The sequence below is a fragment of the Archocentrus centrarchus genome, chromosome 9, assembly GCF_007364275.1.
Source record: "Archocentrus centrarchus isolate MPI-CPG fArcCen1 chromosome 9, fArcCen1, whole genome shotgun sequence".
Classification (NCBI taxonomy): domain Eukaryota; kingdom Metazoa; phylum Chordata; class Actinopteri; order Cichliformes; family Cichlidae; genus Archocentrus; species Archocentrus centrarchus.
This window is the reverse complement of record NC_044354.1, coordinates 26363245-26381135: the sequence shown is the minus strand read 5'-3', so window position 1 is coordinate 26381135 and position 17891 is coordinate 26363245. Positions and strand designations below refer to the sequence as shown.

The following is a 17891-nucleotide window of genomic DNA, read 5'->3' as shown; positions in this document are numbered from 1 at the left end:
TCATAACAAGTTACAGAGAAAATTGAGCTTTACTGTTCTTTTGTCTGGACAGGTAGAAGCCAGGAAGCCCAGCAGGAGAGTGAAGAGAGTTGGGAGGATTTCTCTCAAAGTTCTGGGGGTGTTGGACACCACGATCTTCCACACGTGGAGAGAAGCTTGTCGAACCACTAGCTGGGTGTCTGAACGGCCCATGTAGAGGCCTGAGAGGACCCGGTTACGACGCTCAACACCCAGAGCACTAATGATAGCCTAGGAGGGGGGGAGGTCAAAGTCCAGCAAACATTTTTCAGAAACAGACCAATGCCACGCTTTCAATAAAATGAACTGTACAGAGTCTGCTGAGAAAAATACAGAGACTCATACTTTATTAGATGCAGCAGTTCCAAAGTTGTCATCTTCTGAGGCGGTTTCTGTGGTCATCTTTCCTGTTACTCCAGAAATATGGAACAGCAGGTCGCCAAGCAGTTGCACAGAGCTAAACCTACAAACCAACAAGAGCATGAGTCCGCAGTGGGTAGCTCTAACAGTGACATTTCTTAAACCACCAACATGTCCTGTGCATTTATCTGACCTGATTCTCCACAGGTCATCAAACAGTCCTTGTTCCAACTCAGGAAGCAGCAGCGCGATGGCGGTCTCAGCGTACATGCTGATGATTCTCTGGCCAGCTCGCAGTGCCGTGTCTCGGACGTACTCGTTCTCATCAGCCAGGGCCTGGTGGATGAGAGGGAGGATAAAGCTGCAGTGAAACATGACCTACTATATAATACACTGTGAGTAACATAACTGTCTGGTGAAGTGACGTCTTTCCAAAAACTGTCTTTTCTAATGATCAGTATTAAAAAAAAAAAAAAAAGGCATTTTTATTATTATTCACTTTTGTAAAAACAAAGCTAATCACCCAGAAAAAAAGCAATATCACTCTCACTCTTAGTAGTCAGTACCTTGAGAATGCAAGGGATGATGGGACCAACATAGGGAGTAAATTTATCTCCAAAAGTGAGCGGCAGGTAGATGAACATCATGATGTACCCATCTCTGACATGGGAAGCAATGTCCACCTTGCTGGCAGTCTGCACTACGTCGGGCATTAACTTGTCCAGCTTCTCTACTCCCAGTCCAGCCATGACCTCGGCCAGACCTGAAAAAGACCGTCACACAAATCACTGAGCTATATAATGGCATTAAGCACAAATCAGAAACACAAGGCCAGCGTGGAGAAGAACGAACCTTGTGCAGCTCCTGAGCGGTCTACAGAGCTCTGCTCAGAGGCCAGCGTCTCCATGAGCCATGGCAGCAGGTCGTCAAAGCAGGACTCACCCATCCCCTTCACCATGGCACCCAGGGCTTTGGCTGATACTGTACGGACCTGAAGGGGGGTAGAGAAGGGAAAATGATGAAAAGTAAGGAAAGAAGAGATGGACGAGAATGACATTAAAGCTAAAGGAAAGAAAAAAATGAGAGCAAGAAAACAAAGAGAAGACATGAAGGGAATAAAAAGAGAATAAAGAAGCACAAATAAAGATGATAAGAAAAGATCAAAGAATAAACAGAAGAGAATACAAAAATAGAAAAGAAGAGAAAGGAGAGGAGAGGAGAGGAAGAAAAGAAGGAAATAGAAGCGAAGCAGAGTTTAGAAAAAGAAAGAAGAGAAAGAAAGTGCTAGAAGAAAAATAAGAACAAGAGAAAGAAAGAAAAGATAAAGAGAACAAAGATGAGATGAAAAAGACACGGAAAGAAGAGAAAGAAGCAAAGAGAATGAGAAAATGAAATCAAAGAAAGGAGGGAGATGAGACAAGTGGCAAAGAGAAGAGCTGCAGCTACATCTTCAGCTCCACACACACCTATCATTCCTGCAGCATTATTTAACATTACTAAACACACCTCAGGCACTGGGTCCAACAAGGAGGCCTTCAGTCCAGGAATAACACTGGGCAGGTATGGTGACAGGTCCTAATAAGCAAAAACAAACACCATGGAGAAAATGCTAATCTGTGGTTTGAATGAGTGGATCGCTGTGATGTTTAGCTTAGCCGTGACTACCTTCTGGTCAGTGAGGGAGTACATGTTTCCAATAATCTGAGCAGCCATCTTGCGAGTGTCAGTGGAGCGGTCCTGGAAGGCTCTCTGGACGATGGGCATGATGAGGGCCAGAGAGGGGGCATCAATGAAGTGCACAAACTTGGTGTCCAGCAACGTCTGCAGGCACGTCTGGGTCTTCCTGGAGGGGTCAGTGAGAGCATCCAATAGGATGGGGGTGATGGCTGGAAGAGAAACAAAAACTTAGTACTGCTATACTACTACTACTGTACCTTCCACTAGTATATTACTAGTATGGCAAAACCCCACCACATTTAACTTGCAAGAAAGTTGAAATAATTCTGATCATTACACCAAATCCTGTGTTGTTCTATTATGAGCTTCATTACATCGTAAGGTGACTTACTTACTAGAATTACTTTTGTATTACCTTCATTTGTCTTTAACTCCAACTAACTGGAGTTTGTAGTTGTCGGCTAAATATTTTAACACTTAAAGAGGGTCAATTATGGTTACTTCTAACTCTGTTTTTTTGTACTAGTGTAATTTTACATGATTCACAGTTCAAAATAGTCTATTTATCTCAGCGCAGCCACTGAGTTCTTCTGATTATCTGCTACTTGCACACTGAAGAGTTTAACAATGGATTTCCCTAATCTCAGAGCTTCAGGGCTCTGAGATCAGGGATCTCTGTTCTCATTAACATCACACGAAGAGTACAAAAGAACTGTCTGAAGCTGAGCTTTTAGTGCTTTCAGATGAACTTTTAACTCACAGGGATTAGTCATACACACACTGACCTAATTATTTGAAACCATGTTTAATATTAGTATTCACCACTGTAACAGCGTACATATGATAGAAAGCTTAGTAGCAGGGAAGCAGGTAAAGCTTAATAGTTCCACTCTGAAAGAGTACTCAAATTGAGGACTCCATTCATATAACTGTGTTAAAAAAGGGTTAAAATAATTGCAGCAGAGGAAAGCTATCGTCTTTTTTACCCTGTTCACTCACAGTCCCTCAAACAACAGCTTCTGAATGAAGACAATAGAAATAATTCAGATTTTCTATTTTTTAAGCCTCTTTAGGTCCATATTTTATGACAATCTATGAGCAACAGGCCTTCTGCGTGGGCAGCTCTGCCTCATGACACTGAGTCACTTACCCAAGATTTCTGGGTTGCGGATGACTGAGCCAATCTGTCGCAGGGCCTGCTGGCCGGCCTTCTGCACCTTCACGTGGGAGTCAGTCAGCACCTCCGTCAGCTTAGGCACAATGCTGGGCAGGCAGGAGGACAACTGCTTGGGTGCACAGTAAGCCATGGCACCCAATAACTCCACTGAGCCTGGACGAGAGGGGTGAGGTCACAGGATTGGAAAGTCATTTGACTGAGATGGACTGCTGTCAGAGTAGCTGTAAACCAAACTCCTGGTAATTGTTCTGTAATTTTTCTTAACATTTTAAACAATAACCTGGTATGCTAAAAAGATCGAGATCATTTTTAATGCATCACTACATTCTAGACCTGCCATGAAACCCTGTGATTGAAGATGTTCTTTACCTGCTTTAGTCCTCCAAGACTCCTCCTCCAGCGCCACCAGCAGGGATGGCAGGACTAGCTTCACCCCATGGGCACTCAGGTTTCTCATCACAGCCTTGGCACAGTCATCTGCAGCCTGGGATGACAAGTAAGCAGGTAGGTAATATGTTCAAAAAAAAAATTCTACTAAACCAAAGGCCGATCACATGTTACACAAACCCAGCATCATTTCAAGGCACTTGAGGATATTTGAAAAATCTCTAACAATTGACAGGAAGATGTCGAGACATCAGTATGACCTGCTCACCTCTCTAACATACTGGTTTCCATCACCAAAACAAAGCAGGAGGTGTGGCAGCACATGGACCACGTAGGGCTCAAACAGTTTTCCCAACATGTTACACAGCATCTCAAAGGCAAACAGCGCCCCTGCAAGAGACCCAAAAAATGCTCTGAGATGTGCCAGTGAGGTGGCATTTGGTAGGTATAATGAGGATGAATCAAAGCCAGATAGTTCAATGACTGAACACTCTTTACTGACCTTCCCTCCGTCTGAAGTTTTTCTTGTCCTGGATTGCATCAGTTAGTGTGGTCATGATGTCCTGCTGTTTAAGTGCCAGGATCCCGAGTCCTTTGACCAATCCAGCCAGCCCGTACGCTGCACCTTTCCTCTCTGCGTATTTGTCGCTCTCGAGCAGCAGCTGGAGCAGGTTTTTAACAATCCCTGCAGCATCCTCCTTGATGGCAGGGACCAAAGGAGGCAAACAGCTGGCAACAGACTCCTGGACCTATGAGGAATGACAAACCAAACAAGATAATGTGGTGAAACTGAGTAGTATAGGCTGAGTGGGTAGAAAGGGAGACAAATGAGCTCTTTACCTGCTGCGAAGGTGTTGAGAGAGCAGTAATAAGCTTGGCTACAATGGGTTTGACCTTGGGGTCATTTTTGTCCAGATGTTTGGCCAAGGAACCCATGAGAATAACTACGCTCTGACGGACAGAGTCGTAGCTGGCATCTTGTGGGGCGTTCTTCAGGAACTCCTCAAACACTGGCAGCAGGGAGCTCACGTTATCCTGACACATAAAGCAGGCACATAAGATGCTGTGAAGGACATAAAGGATAGTTGCCTGAGAAAAAAAAAAAGAAGAAGAACTGAGCGTTACCTTTCCGTGTGTGTTGAGAGCTGAGAGGGCAGCGTCCAGCATGCAGCGCCGCACATCAGTGTGGCGATCGTTTAGAGCATCAGGAACGAAGAAAAGGAAGAGAGGGGTGACCTGAGATTCATCCAGGTACTGAGACAGCTTGTTCAGAGCCAGAGCAATGCCACACCTGAAACAATTAGTGCACAAGAAGAAACAGTGGATTCAGCCACAGAAATACTCGCTGTAAAAATAGGAAGAGAATCCCACCCATTCTCGACAGACACAGTCCTGATGTTTCTGCATCTTGTTTTAATTCTACCAGACTGACTTAATTACCTGGCCTCCCACTGGTCAGGTGGAGCTTCAGAGATGACTCTGCCCAGAGCATCCAGCACAGGAGGTGGTCTCTTTAAGAGGAAAAAAAAAAATGTTTTGGTTGCCGAGGCTAAAATTCCTGCAGTAATTAGAATCTATGTAAATCTGTGGGTGGGACATGTTCTTACATAGAGTTTCTGATGGTAAAGCTCAGTGAGCTGGCCAAGCACTGTGGCAGACTGGTCTCTATACTGGGACACGGCACTCGACAGAGCCTCAGCTGCAGCGGAGCGGATGGCTTCCTCGTGGTGAGTGACGTCTCCGATCAGCAGTGAGCACAGCTCGGGGACCAACTCCAAACCCAGAGACTCCCAGAGCCTGAGGATGAAAAACAACCCAAGAAACTGGTTCAACTGGTGAATTTACAACACTGTTTCTCCTTCACAGTGGAAAAAAAATAAATGCCATTTTCATGATGTGCTGAATGGCACATAAATACCAGAATGGTTAAAATGTAAATTATTCAAACAATGTTACAGCAGAATGGTGTCACAGTGAGAATGAAAGAGAGTGGGAACATTAAGGAATAAACAGGTTGATGACCTGGAAAAGATTTAATAAAAGTCTAGAAACATTCAATTTCAGTCAAAAATGATCTGACCAGTGTCAGGAGGTGGTGAGCACAAAATGTTTGTATTACATACTTTTCAGCCAGGGCCCGTCCTTCCTCTTCAACATCAAACCTGGCAACCCAAAGCCTGCGTAGCAAACTCATCCCGCTGGCCTCTGTGCAGTCTGTAGGCAGGGCAAACTCCATCTCTAACAGCCCCTGAAAACAAAGAACTACACATTAATATCTACACACTGGAGGAAAACTGAAATCTTAGTGTGCTGCTGGAAATGTAACACATCTTTATGAAACATGGCTGGCTTAAAATTCAAAATTAGCATGCATGTTAAACAACATGTATGCTATGTTTCCTGGGTGCTATCATTAAAAAGCAGAGAATATAAATGTCTTTTAAATCATTGTATTCTATTAACACTTTACACGGCAGTGGGGCTGGATATGGAAATGGGGTTGTGCACATTGGCTGTACAAGTTAGAAAACACAAATTTGGTAGTTAAGTGGTGAAATAACAGAACAACACCACCAAAAAGAGTGGCTTTCCCTGTTTGGAGTTCAGCTGTTGACTGGTTCTGTGGGACAGGCCAACCTTCAGCAAATATCAAAATGACGTGATCCCAGGCTCACCCTGAGGGCAGCGTCCCGGACAGAGAAGCAGGGTGAAAGCAGGGCATTGAGTAGGACGTCTATCTCTGGCTGCTCTGCTACAGTGCAGCCCTCTCCTCCTCCAGCACTGGCACACAGAGCTGTCAGGCACTGAGAAGCCAACACCTGAAACACAAAGTGTGCAAAGTCTCACATCGTGGAGCTAAACAATAATTCTGGAGCAGAGATTAAAAAAAAAAAAAAAGTGCAACATTGAGAACGACTTGACTGAAGCACTAAAGCATTAGGAAGCATCTAAAAATCATATTTATTCTGGTCAAAGATAAATGCTTTGATACACAAACTCTGACATTTACCTGGAGTCTCGGTGTTGCAGTGGAAATAATTCTGGTCAGCAGCAGCAGCATGTTGACACGTGGAAGCAGCTCTGGGCCGTTCTATGACAACAAAACAACAATTAGAAACTATGAAGTAAATGGAAACATTCTCCATATTGTGCAAAAGTCTTGAGCCGCCCCTCATTTCTTTATATCCCAAAGAGACAGATTTTCTCTTTTTTTGTTTTGTTTGTTGAACCAATGAATCGTTCAAGCATAAACAAAGTACCTAACTCAGAGGGAAAAACAGTGTTGCGTCCTTACATAACAGTCAAGAATCTATTTTAAATTATATCTTTAGGCATTTTGCTATATATAAAGAAATGAGGAGTGGCTCAAGGTGTTTACACAGTACCTTACGTTAAGACAGTTTACAGAAGCATAAATTATACAACTCTAGTTCCCAAAAAGTTGGGATTCTGTGTAAAGTGTAAATAAAAACAGAATTAAATAATTTGCAAATCTCAATCTCAAATTATAGTCACAATTAACAGAAAAATGTATCAAAATTTTTAAATAAGACATTTCATTTTACTATTTCGTGAAACAATATCAGCTTATTTTGAATTTGATGGCAGCAACATGGAAGAGGTACTAAAAAGAGACAGCTGGAGGAACATTTCACAGCTAATGAGGTTAACTGGCAACAGGTCAGTAACATGACTGGGGATAAAAAGCAAGGCAGTTTCTCAGAAGTAAATGTGGGCAGGGGTTCACCAATCTGCAAAAATGGCATCTAAAATTGTGGAACACTTTCAAAATAATGTTCCTCAACATAAAAGACTTTCAATATCTCATCATCTGCAGTAAATACTGGAGTTGTATACTCATCTGTGCAGATCACAGACAACACGCACAAAATACAATAAAGCCATTTGTCTGTACCTCATCTATGATCATGTCATCACAGTTTGTGTCAGCCCGAAGCTGAGAGTGTTCGTTAATGACTTGCAGCGCTCTGGTCATTATGTTCTCCTTCTCCTCAGTGCTGCCTGAAGACTCCCTGAGTGTAGCGTTGAGGAGAGGGAAGCAGAAGGAAAAGGCAGGAGCAGACAGTGGAGCCACATCTGAGGAAAAAAAAAATATAAAAAAATATAAAAACACATAAGAGGTCAGTGTGCCAACACAGAAAAACAACCCCATAACATTCTCCCTCCTAAATCAAACTTTATAGAAAGTAAGAAAGAAATGGAATAAGAGAGAAAACTAAGTAGCTTGTTTTGTTTCCTGTTTCTGGACTTTTTCTGATATCACATCAAAAAAGAAATTCAGCGGGTGCCTGGGTGGCTCAGTGGTGGAGCGGGTGACCACATGTATATGCCACGTTGCTGGCCTGTCACCAGTTTGCCCGCGTGTCTTCCCCTGTATCTTTCCTCCATTTCCTGTCTGCCTCCACTTCCAATAAAAGCCACTGTGGCCAAAAAAAGTTATATTTATAATAAAAAAAAATTTTAATTCAGCTTGAAATGTTCTTATTTTTTCTGCTGTTATTTTTGAAGAAAAATAATATATTTTATTTAATGTGTTAAGGAAAAAGTTGCTGTATTATGGCCATTCAAATTCATACTACTGATTAAAATCTGTTCAGTTTTTGAGAGTTCAATAAAGATTAATTCCCTTTGGCCCGTGACTTACGACCGTGTTTTCAATTTTGGCCCGTTCTGGGATTGAGTTTGACACCCCTGCTTTACAGCTGGAACAGCTGGAACTCTTCTGGGAAAACTTTCCACATATTCATGGAGGGGCGCACAGACTCTACAGGTGCACGACAAAGCCCGACCTCGTCTCGCGAGAGGATGCAGGCAGTTCTTGGAGGATGAAGGAAATTGATATATTATATAGTCTAATATTCATCATATTAAGCAGTTACATTGTCCTTATCTTCATTGTGACATGTTTTGCTTCATTTTCCAGTTTTTATTTGTGTTCTTTGGATTTTATTCTAATCTTTTAAGATATGATAATTGTTATTGTTGGTGTGGTATTATTTCAAGCATGACAGATTTATTGACTCATTGTTATAAACAGTAGGTTTCAAATAAATTGTGTTGTTTCACTTGGTGAATAGGATGGCTGATGACGTTTCCTATTACGTACTCACCGGCAGTCTTGCCCTCTCTCTGTGGGACGGTGTGATTGTGCAGCTGCAGCACGGTACGGTGAGCAGCTGTATCCAGGTCCTCTTGTTCCCAGGCCTTATCCAGGTCACACTCAGGCTTCAGCAACCGTAAAGTCACATGACCTACAAGTACAGCTGCAGGGGAGAGATAAAAAAAAAAAAAACAATGATTTTAAACTGAGATGAAATTGTGTGTATTAAAACTACACTAAGACAGACTTTGTACCCAGATGGTGAAGATTCTTGGGCATGAGGCACACTCCAATATCCAAGAAGACCTGCTGGATGCATGGAGCAGCCAGTGGGGATTGCAGCAGGGGCATTAGGACCTGGAGGACAGCAGGGAGCTCCCTGGTGATCTGAGCAGGACTCTCTATCAGGATGGCTTCCAGTAGCCCCACTACACTCTGCAGCTCCACATCCAGCTGGAAACAGCAAAACAAGAATTTTAAAATGTCACACTTAGAGCGTTCTGTTTTAATAATCTGATTTAGTGGACTTACACTTTAGAGCTCCTTACCTCTTGAAGCCTTCTGCGAGTAGCAGACTCTTTTTCCAGCTGGACTTGCATCATTTCCTTCTGTTTGCTGGTTAGTTGGATCTCCTCTTTGATGCCTTTCTTCTTCTTTAGCTCCTGTCACATCAAAAAATTAGTTTAAATTTAGTTTCCGACAGTAAAATCCCTAAAGCACCCCCCCCCCCCCCCCCCCAAATGAAAAAAAACCCTGATAATTCCAATCTACCTCCTGTAACTCCAGTTCAATGATCTGTTCCTTGTACGAGTATGCCTTGTTCTCTCTCTTCATGTTTACTTTCTTAGTGTTTTCCTTCTGGGCACTGCAGCAGGTTAACAGAGTGGAAACAGGAGTGAATGAATGTCCCGCAGATAAAGCTCTGAGTTCAGCAGCAGGTAGATGAAGCTGTGCATTTACCTCTGGATAATGCTCTTGTCATACAGTTCTCCCTCAGGTGTTAACATAATGGCATACTCCTCCCTGGTGACCTGAAGCAGTGGGGATTTGGAAAGCCCTTCAGTAATGTATGTCATCACCCTTGGCAACAGCTTATTGGGTGAGAGGCTGGAGAGGGAGCCCACTGCATTTCTGACGGCCTGAGGAGAGAGAAAAAATAAAATAAAAATGACTAAATATTCCAAAGACCTTATTCAACACTTAAGATGTAACGAGGGAGTCTAAAAGTGTAAGCACGTCAAAGACATCACAAGACCATTTTAAGATAACTTTCAGTGATGTTGATGGCCAGACTTACGTGAACATTTAAAATGAAATAACGTAATTTATCTTAGTTGCTTTTTGTAGCCTTTAAGCTCATTTTATTGCATTTAATCTGACTACTGCCATTTTAAAAAGGGCTAAGAAAGACTCCTTTTTAGATGCAGACCAATATGTAAATTTGTAAACTCAATTATATAAAGAGGTGCATATTCATAAGACACTTCGTTATCATGTAAAACATCTCCTTTCTTGTATCTATAAGGTACATCAGGCTATTTCACTCTCGTTTGTTGCCATTTTTTCAGTTCTTCCCACAAACGTGGCTACATATATCTGTTTGAACACATCTAGAAATATAAAACATGGAGGTGTATGACTTTCAAACCTGGTTGTCAGCATTGACTTCCAGCAGCTGTGGCAAAATAGCCTCCAGGTTCTTTTCTATAAACTCTTCAGCTTTTAATTTCATGGAGGAGAGGAGAACGGGCCAGAGGCCACGGCGAGCTTCCACTGAAAAAGATATACATGGAGTGAAATACATCTCAAACACCAAAGCACTGCAGCAGCAAACCCCAGGGTTATCAAACAATCAAAACCTTGACAACAGCTGTTTTCTTGTACCTATAGATGGATGATGAGAAACTATGAGGGTCTCCATTGCCAAGTTCTCTGCTTCAGCAGGATCCCCCCACTGGCTGGCAGAGGAGCAAACAACACACAGAGCATCCAACAGGACACGAGGGGGCACGTAGCTGCGGCCCAGCTCAGTCAGCTCTCCAGACTCTGACACCAGGACATCCTGAGGTAAAACCTGTAAGTTTACAGTGTATGATCACTAAGAGGCAATTAAGTGATTGTTCAAAAAGAATGACAGAAAGAGAGTCAGCAGCTGGCCCTGGAGGCTAGAAAACCGTAAAGCGTAACTTAACAATGTCTATCACTACATGTACAGTGGCTGGAAATGATAAATCAGTCTGTACTTTGTGTTTGTTGACGATCACCCGGAGTTCTCCAAGAAGGCCATGAGCAAGACTGGATCCACCCAAAGAGGAGAGAAGCTTCCTGATTGTCTGCTGTGCTCTCTTCCTCACACGCCAGCTCCGAGACAACAGAGTTGCAACTGTGGCCTGATGATACATCCTACAGAGCACGGGCACACAAGGGGACGGACGTCATTAAAGTAATATGGGATTAAAGGAAGGCAAACAAACCTGTAAAAATCATGCAACCTGCATGTTTTCCACATAAAATCAACATTAGATGGCTTTTAAGTTGAAATGTCCCAGCCTCCATCCCACTGCAAACAGAGGGCACACTGCACAAAGTCCTGTTTGCTGTTCATGATTTTTCTATGCGCCTATTTCCGCCCTCCCCTCATCCCCAACCAGTTACTGCAAATGCCCCACTGGTTCTGCTGGAGGTCTCCTCCTCCCTACTGTAGCCGAGGGCTGCTCATAGCGGATGACCTGATTGTTGGTATTTTCTCTCTCTCTAATTCTCTAAAGGCTTTACCTTACTATAAGAAGTACCTTATTATTATTGTGACCTTGTACTATATAAAAACAATTGAATTCAAACATTAAATTTTCTGAATTCTCCATTTTATTATTTCTCGAGACAAACAAGGTAATTCTGAATTTGATGGCATCAATGCGTCTCAAAAAAAAAAAAAAAGAAGCCATGTTTACCACTGTGTATATCTTTAGTCCACAGTGGTGTCTAAAGATGTGGCGTCCATGTTCTCCAAAAAGAATTTCACATTTTGATTTATCTGACCACAGAACAGTTTTTCCTCTTTGCCTCAGTCCATTTTAAATGACCTTTGGCCCGGAGAAGATGGCAGCGTTTCTGGATCATGTTCACACACGGCTTCTTCTTTGCATGAAGGAGCATTAACCTGCATTTGTAGGTGGCACAGCAAACAGCAAGATGATACTTTGTTTGGCACAGTATAAAACATCATCTTTTGATGATATTATGTACTGTAGATGATGAGATATTCAAAGTCTTCACACTTTTACATTGAGGAATATTATTCTGAAATTGTTCCACAATTTGTAGATGTCGTGTTTTTGAAGATTGGTGAACCTCTGCCCATGTTTACTACTGAGAAACTGACTCTCAGACGTCTGTTTATACCCATGATGTTTCTGACCTGTTGCCAGGAAACTGCATCACTGTAAAATGTTCCTCCGGTTATTTTTTAGTACCACTTATTTTTCCAGCCTTTTGTTGCCCTATCCCAAATTATTTGAGACTTGCAAAATTAGCAAATATTTTTTATAAGATAATAAAATGTCTCACTTTAAACATTTAACACTTTAAACACTTTAAACATTTAGACCGGTGTTTATCTGTTGTTTTGATCACCTTTGTATTGTTTAAATATTCAAAGATATCATCATGAAAAGCTTTAAAATTGTTGTTTTTTTCTTAAGATTTGTTTGTTTCAGTGGGCTCAAGGGAATAAATAACAGCAAACAAAACAATCTACAGGTATCATGTACTGCATTTAAGGACTTTTTCCATCAGCACAATCATTTAGGCTTGTTCATACAGGGAAAAGACTGCCCCCGTATGATATTTACACCACAGGAATACGTACAATATTTCATTTCCCATCAGATAAAGCAGTATCCAAAGTTAATATAGTTATATTTCGAGCACAAACACCATATACCCATATCTTGCTAATAATTGCTATTGTCAAAAGCCTTTATTTAAAGCTTTCATTCGATCTTTTTTCCCCCATCTGTATCAGCCCTAAAGAAAAGATACTCAACTCTAATTTTAACTTAAGCCCCATTAATCAGTGATACAGAGTAAATTTATTTATTTTTTTATATATATATATATATATATATATATATATATATATATATATATATATATATATATATATATATATATATATATATATAAATATAATTGAGAACATGTTGAAAACAAAAACAATCAAAGAGACTCACTGTGTTTTGCTGGTGTTCAGCCTGTGGGCATGATCCAAAAACAGCCGTTCACAGAGCAGCAGCACTGTGAGCAGAGCTAGAGACAGAAACGAGACATTTTTTAACCACTCATAAGCAATTTAAAACTGTATAACACAGCACATTAAAATGCTCTTACTTTCTTCACTGCCCTGGGAGAGGAACTTCTCTGTCGTGAATAATGGCTTCTTCTCATCCAAGATCAGGTTCCAAAAGCTGGTGAATTTAGTCTCTGCAGGGACAAAAACACCTTCTGTGACCTCCTATTCTCGAGTTCTCTTGAAGGCTCCATAAGTGACAAAAAGCAGCTGTTGGAACAAAAACCTCACCTGTGTGTGTCTCCAAGAGAGCCAATCGACTCAAAAGAACAGACGCTGCCACACCTTCTGCAAGCAGAGCATGCTGGGAGTTCTGTGCCGCAGCCTTCTCAACTGTCTGGAGCAGCAAGGGTATGAGCTCTGAGGCTTGGGCCAGAGTGTCACCTGGACAGCAGGACAAATAAAGGTTTGACTTCATTTAAGCCACACACTTGAGATGTCTGAGAGCTTCCTGTGTCTGACTGACCTTTGAAGGCCCCCAGCATGGCTTGAAGGTAGGCATGTCGAACCAGAGAGGTGGAGGTCTTCAGGGTAAACGCCTTCTTGAACCAATCCAGCAGAGCGACGGGAACTTCCACCGTGAGGCGGCTGCTCCACTGGGAGAGTACAGACACCGCATGCACCAAGGTGCCCTCATGGACTAAACAAAAGGAAGAAAAGTCAAAACTAGAATAAAACAAGTTACTGAGTGGCTTTGTATTTTGAGCTCACAAAGATCCAGGACTATAAGAGGAACATGAGGAAGAAGTGCGCTACCTTCTTGTTGTAAATAGGGGATGAACATCACAGTGACTGCAGAGCTCAGAGTCTGGTTGGAGGCTCCTGACACGGCATGATGGGCACAGCTGGCAATTCCTACAACATTTATAATGAATGTCTGCCTTTCTTTTCTCATGTATAACAGTCGGGTTCATAAATATAAAGTGTTTGAAAGGCTGCTTACCTGACAACACGCTCATCTTTTGGGCAACAACTGTGAGCTTTCCTTCAGAACCTGCAACCACCACAGTTCTGCTTCAGCTCAACAAAGTCAAATACAAAAATCAAGTCAGTGTTCCAGATTAACTGGAAGACAGTTCACCTCCGAGTATCTTGAAGAGATGTGTGACAATATCCTGCACAGCTGTGGGGTCGCTGCACTGCTGAGCCAAGTTCTGCATAGCCTGGACTGCTCCCTCCATCAGCTGGGCATTATTAGCTTTCAGCTGGCCTGCAACACAAAGCACAACAATTGCTAAAGCGTAGCATCACGAAGGCTGAGCGAATGCTTTAAAATCATGTTACAGAAGAAATAAAGAGCACCAGATGAGGCCTTACTTGCAAGCGCTTTTCCAATATCCATGGCATACTGACTGAGGTCGATCGTTACAGCAGACAGCAGGCAGGAAACAGCTGCAAAGACACCAAAGATTATTTTACTTTGCTGCATGAGCCCCAAACAGGTGAGCATTAAGCACCATGACCAAAAGCTCACTCTGCATGGCGTTCTCTGGGCTGCGGAGCATTGTCTTCTGCAGAGAGGGAAGCAGCATCTCCTTGAACTCAGAGTGAGACACGTGACGCAGTAAGGAGGCGCTTTTGTCCAAAATGTGCTGTTGTGGTTTCGTCTTGCTCATGAGGACTGATTTTACGTACAGGTCCAGCAGGGCACTCTGAAAAGGGCAGAAAAACACCATCAGGGTAGAAAAAAGACATAGGAACGAACCATCAAAAAGTGAAAAGAAATAAAAAACACCTACCCTGTGTTTCCCTATGGTAGAGTTGTCCTTTTGAGCAGAGCAGAAGTCGAGACACACCCCCAGCAAAGCCAGAGTCGTAGGGCTCTGCTCCAGAGTCAACAGGGTGCTGATGTACTGATCGACCATCCCGGGATTCTGGAAAAGAGACATGATGGTCAGAAATTTCTGTGTGTATTACAGCTGTGCTCAGCTTACAGATGAGTGGTGTCATGTGGACACCTTCCTTCCCTTTCTTGAAATAAAAGTATGAACAACATGTGCTGAAAAGTTAATGTAGCTGGTTCTGTAACAGGCAATGACATGTTGCTGGCTGATATATCAGAATACTGATATCAATGTTATAATCTGTGGTGACTAAGTATTTTTTAAAAAGTGCAACCAAAAGCTTAAATGAAAAAAAATCAGGTCAGTTCTTTTTTATTAAGAAGACTTCTTTGTTTCCGTGGAACAACAGAGCAAACAACAAAAACTAAATAAAACTGAAAGAAAAACTCAGTATCAGCTTCACTATCAAATTGTTATTCTAAACACCTGTAGCAGCCCAGATTTTCACAGCTGGTATTTCTCTGTTATTGAATTAGAGTTACTGAAATTTACTATTTAATGCAAACAGTAAGATAGTCTAAATATCATTCTGAATATGGGGTAAGAAATGGCCAGCTTTCTGCAACAGTGTTAAAGACATGTAGCTACCATCATGTAAAAGACTTGAGCAGTACACAGGTAGAACCAGACAATCATCTGGAATAATAATGCACTGCACCTTTAAATGAAGTGATTGAAAGTGGATGTGGAAGAAAAGCAAGTCAGATCCTTTCGGTAAGATGCAAGTGTGTGCTGTACTACAAGTGTGTTCCAACTCACCTCCTCCCACAGGTGACTCAGATTCTTGAGGCTTGACTTCTTAGCTGTGGCCTTGGCTCCACCCAACACCTCAGCCACAAGAAGGCTCTGAACCTCCACCTGACAGACAGGGCAAAATAACCAGAGGTGACACCAACATTCAAATAAAACCTTCGCCCGATTCCAGGAAGCAGGTTTAGCTAACAACTCTGAGGCTGTTATCTCTGAGCTGAGGGAAACTCCAGGTTTTTTGTTCCAGAGAGCGTTAACATCAACTCTGAATCAGTTACCATGGTAACAGACTGTGAACTAAACCTGCTCGCTGGCAGGTTTTCATCGATAAACTCGGAGTTTCTCTCTGACCCCTCCCCTCCTGCTGCACCCGATCCACCTGTCTGGCACTCCAATTCATTTCCTGTCAGAGGAACGAATAAATTGGCAGTTTATGTTGGGTATGTATGTAGATATTTGTAAATATATGTGTGTGTTTGTGTGTGTATGGGTATGCGTATGTGTAGATGTGTGTACAGCTCTTAAACTGTAAACTTTTGATACATGTCAGTTCTTAGTGTTTATATATTGTATTTATATTTTTGTCGGTATATTTATCCTATTTAAGTTTTTTCTGATGCACCATGTGAGAGAGTATTGCCTTAATTTCATTATGCTTGCATAATGAGAATTATGTGTCTATCACAGTCCATGCCGATGTGTTTTTTTGTTTGTTTTTTTTAAACCCATTGCCATGCTGAAACTTGGTATTGGAGCTGCACTGATGATGTCTTTCTTTCCTAAACTCAAGGTGAACAGACTCAGAGTTGATTGAACTTGAATCAGCTATTCTGGAACAGGAAACTCAAAGTTTCTGATTTTAAACTCAAAGTTTGTTGAACATGAGCTCTGGAACAGGATCCTGGTCTGATGTGGGCAAATCCTGCTCACAAAAATGTCCTAATTCCATTAGCCATTTCAGCTGACAACAAACCCAATGAGCCTATGAGTGACAAACATTCTTTCTCTGAATGATGCCATTCGTCATAAAGAGACAAAAGCAAAACCTCTTTCACTGACCATTTTCTTCCAGGTTGGCCCTTCTCTTTTCTCTGGGGCAGAAAAAACACTGGGCACTAAAAGGCAGGTCCAAGACAGGCCAATGAAGGCGGCAGATCCTGTGCCTTTACTGCAAATACAATAAAGTAAACAACAAGGATGATATGGAAACAGAAGAAGGATAAAAGACACAGAAGGTACTCTTATTAAAATAAAATGAACTAGAGTGCACTCAGAAAAATTTAAGATCCCTTCAAGTTTTCCAGATATCAATGAAGATGGGGGAACCTTGGAGAAAAACAACAGCATGGTAAAGTCCATACATTTGTTTTTTTTTTTAATCACATAACCAATTCAGGGTCAGGGGTCTATCCCAGCTGCTCAGGGTAAGAGTTGGCACAGACAGAACACTACTCACACCTGCAGCCAATTTAGAATCACCACTTAACCAAACATGTGTCTTTGGTCTGCGGTCGAAGCCAGAAGAGAACCCATGCAGGCAAACTCCACACAGAAAGCGCACAGCCAGTAAGCACACTGGAACCCACAACCTTCTTGCTGAGAGGTGACAGAAGTTCCCAACGGCAGTATGGAAAGAAATCACACAGCCTGAGAGTAACGGCATTGATATCAATACCTACAGTCAAACATGGCCTTGGCAGCAGAATGCTGTAGGGCTGTTGTTTTGTGACAGTGAGACCAGTCAACATAAAGGGAATGATGGATGCAGGAAAATACAGCACGATCCTGAAGGAAACTTTTTTTCTTTCTTTTCTCACATTTCAACAAGATAAGGACTCAAGCATATGAAAAGAAAGCTGTGTCTTCATAAAACCTCTGGACTTGGAAAGCTGTCCACTGATTAAAGACATTTATGACTGTTCTGCATCTGTTCTGTTAAGTCTGTAAAGGCAAAAATCTATTAAGGGGGAGCATCTGTAAACTTTAAAGCTAAAAAGCTGCACCCTGAAGTTCAGGCCATTACCTGGGCTCTCCAGATTTGCTGATGACTCCACTGTTGAGCAGGCAATGGAGGAGGCTGGTTACCAGTATGTCAGGCTGACTCTCAGCCAGCTGGGCGATAACGGAGAGCAGCTCTCTGCGTGATGCAGCATCCCTGAGGGGCGCACACAGGATACAAAGGGTTTAAAATACTGATAACAACTTTGT

The 17891-nt window shown here is 42.1% G+C and overlaps 1 protein-coding gene across 1 annotated transcript in view; it reads right to left on the bottom strand.

The window, feature by feature from the left end:
• Window positions 1–17891, bottom strand: part of gcn1 (GCN1 activator of EIF2AK4) — a 30394-nt gene that overhangs the window by 9724 nt on the left and 2779 nt on the right. The window contains exons 4-43 of the mRNA XM_030738416.1: window positions 17707–17838; window positions 16743–16851; window positions 15693–15791; window positions 14829–14963; window positions 14564–14741; window positions 14407–14481; window positions 14171–14299; window positions 14033–14083; window positions 13846–13944; window positions 13556–13729; window positions 13321–13473; window positions 13131–13223; window positions 12974–13049; window positions 10985–11144; window positions 10626–10815; window positions 10390–10514; window positions 9702–9880; window positions 9513–9606; window positions 9290–9403; window positions 8996–9194; window positions 8752–8904; window positions 7536–7717; window positions 6630–6710; window positions 6295–6438; window positions 5743–5867; window positions 5227–5416; window positions 5060–5130; window positions 4745–4910; window positions 4460–4654; window positions 4122–4368; window positions 3888–4009; window positions 3602–3716; window positions 3206–3385; window positions 2044–2264; window positions 1885–1953; window positions 1231–1369; window positions 945–1141; window positions 572–714; window positions 364–481; window positions 34–249 (exon numbers count right to left, since the gene is read on the bottom strand). Of these exons, the coding sequence (XP_030594276.1) occupies window positions 34–249; window positions 364–481; window positions 572–714; window positions 945–1141; window positions 1231–1369; window positions 1885–1953; window positions 2044–2264; window positions 3206–3385; window positions 3602–3716; window positions 3888–4009; window positions 4122–4368; window positions 4460–4654; window positions 4745–4910; window positions 5060–5130; window positions 5227–5416; window positions 5743–5867; window positions 6295–6438; window positions 6630–6710; window positions 7536–7717; window positions 8752–8904; window positions 8996–9194; window positions 9290–9403; window positions 9513–9606; window positions 9702–9880; window positions 10390–10514; window positions 10626–10815; window positions 10985–11144; window positions 12974–13049; window positions 13131–13223; window positions 13321–13473; window positions 13556–13729; window positions 13846–13944; window positions 14033–14083; window positions 14171–14299; window positions 14407–14481; window positions 14564–14741; window positions 14829–14963; window positions 15693–15791; window positions 16743–16851; window positions 17707–17838 (5638 nt within the window). The remainder of the gene's footprint in view (window positions 1–33; window positions 250–363; window positions 482–571; window positions 715–944; window positions 1142–1230; window positions 1370–1884; window positions 1954–2043; window positions 2265–3205; window positions 3386–3601; window positions 3717–3887; window positions 4010–4121; window positions 4369–4459; window positions 4655–4744; window positions 4911–5059; window positions 5131–5226; window positions 5417–5742; window positions 5868–6294; window positions 6439–6629; window positions 6711–7535; window positions 7718–8751; window positions 8905–8995; window positions 9195–9289; window positions 9404–9512; window positions 9607–9701; window positions 9881–10389; window positions 10515–10625; window positions 10816–10984; window positions 11145–12973; window positions 13050–13130; window positions 13224–13320; window positions 13474–13555; window positions 13730–13845; window positions 13945–14032; window positions 14084–14170; window positions 14300–14406; window positions 14482–14563; window positions 14742–14828; window positions 14964–15692; window positions 15792–16742; window positions 16852–17706; window positions 17839–17891) is intronic.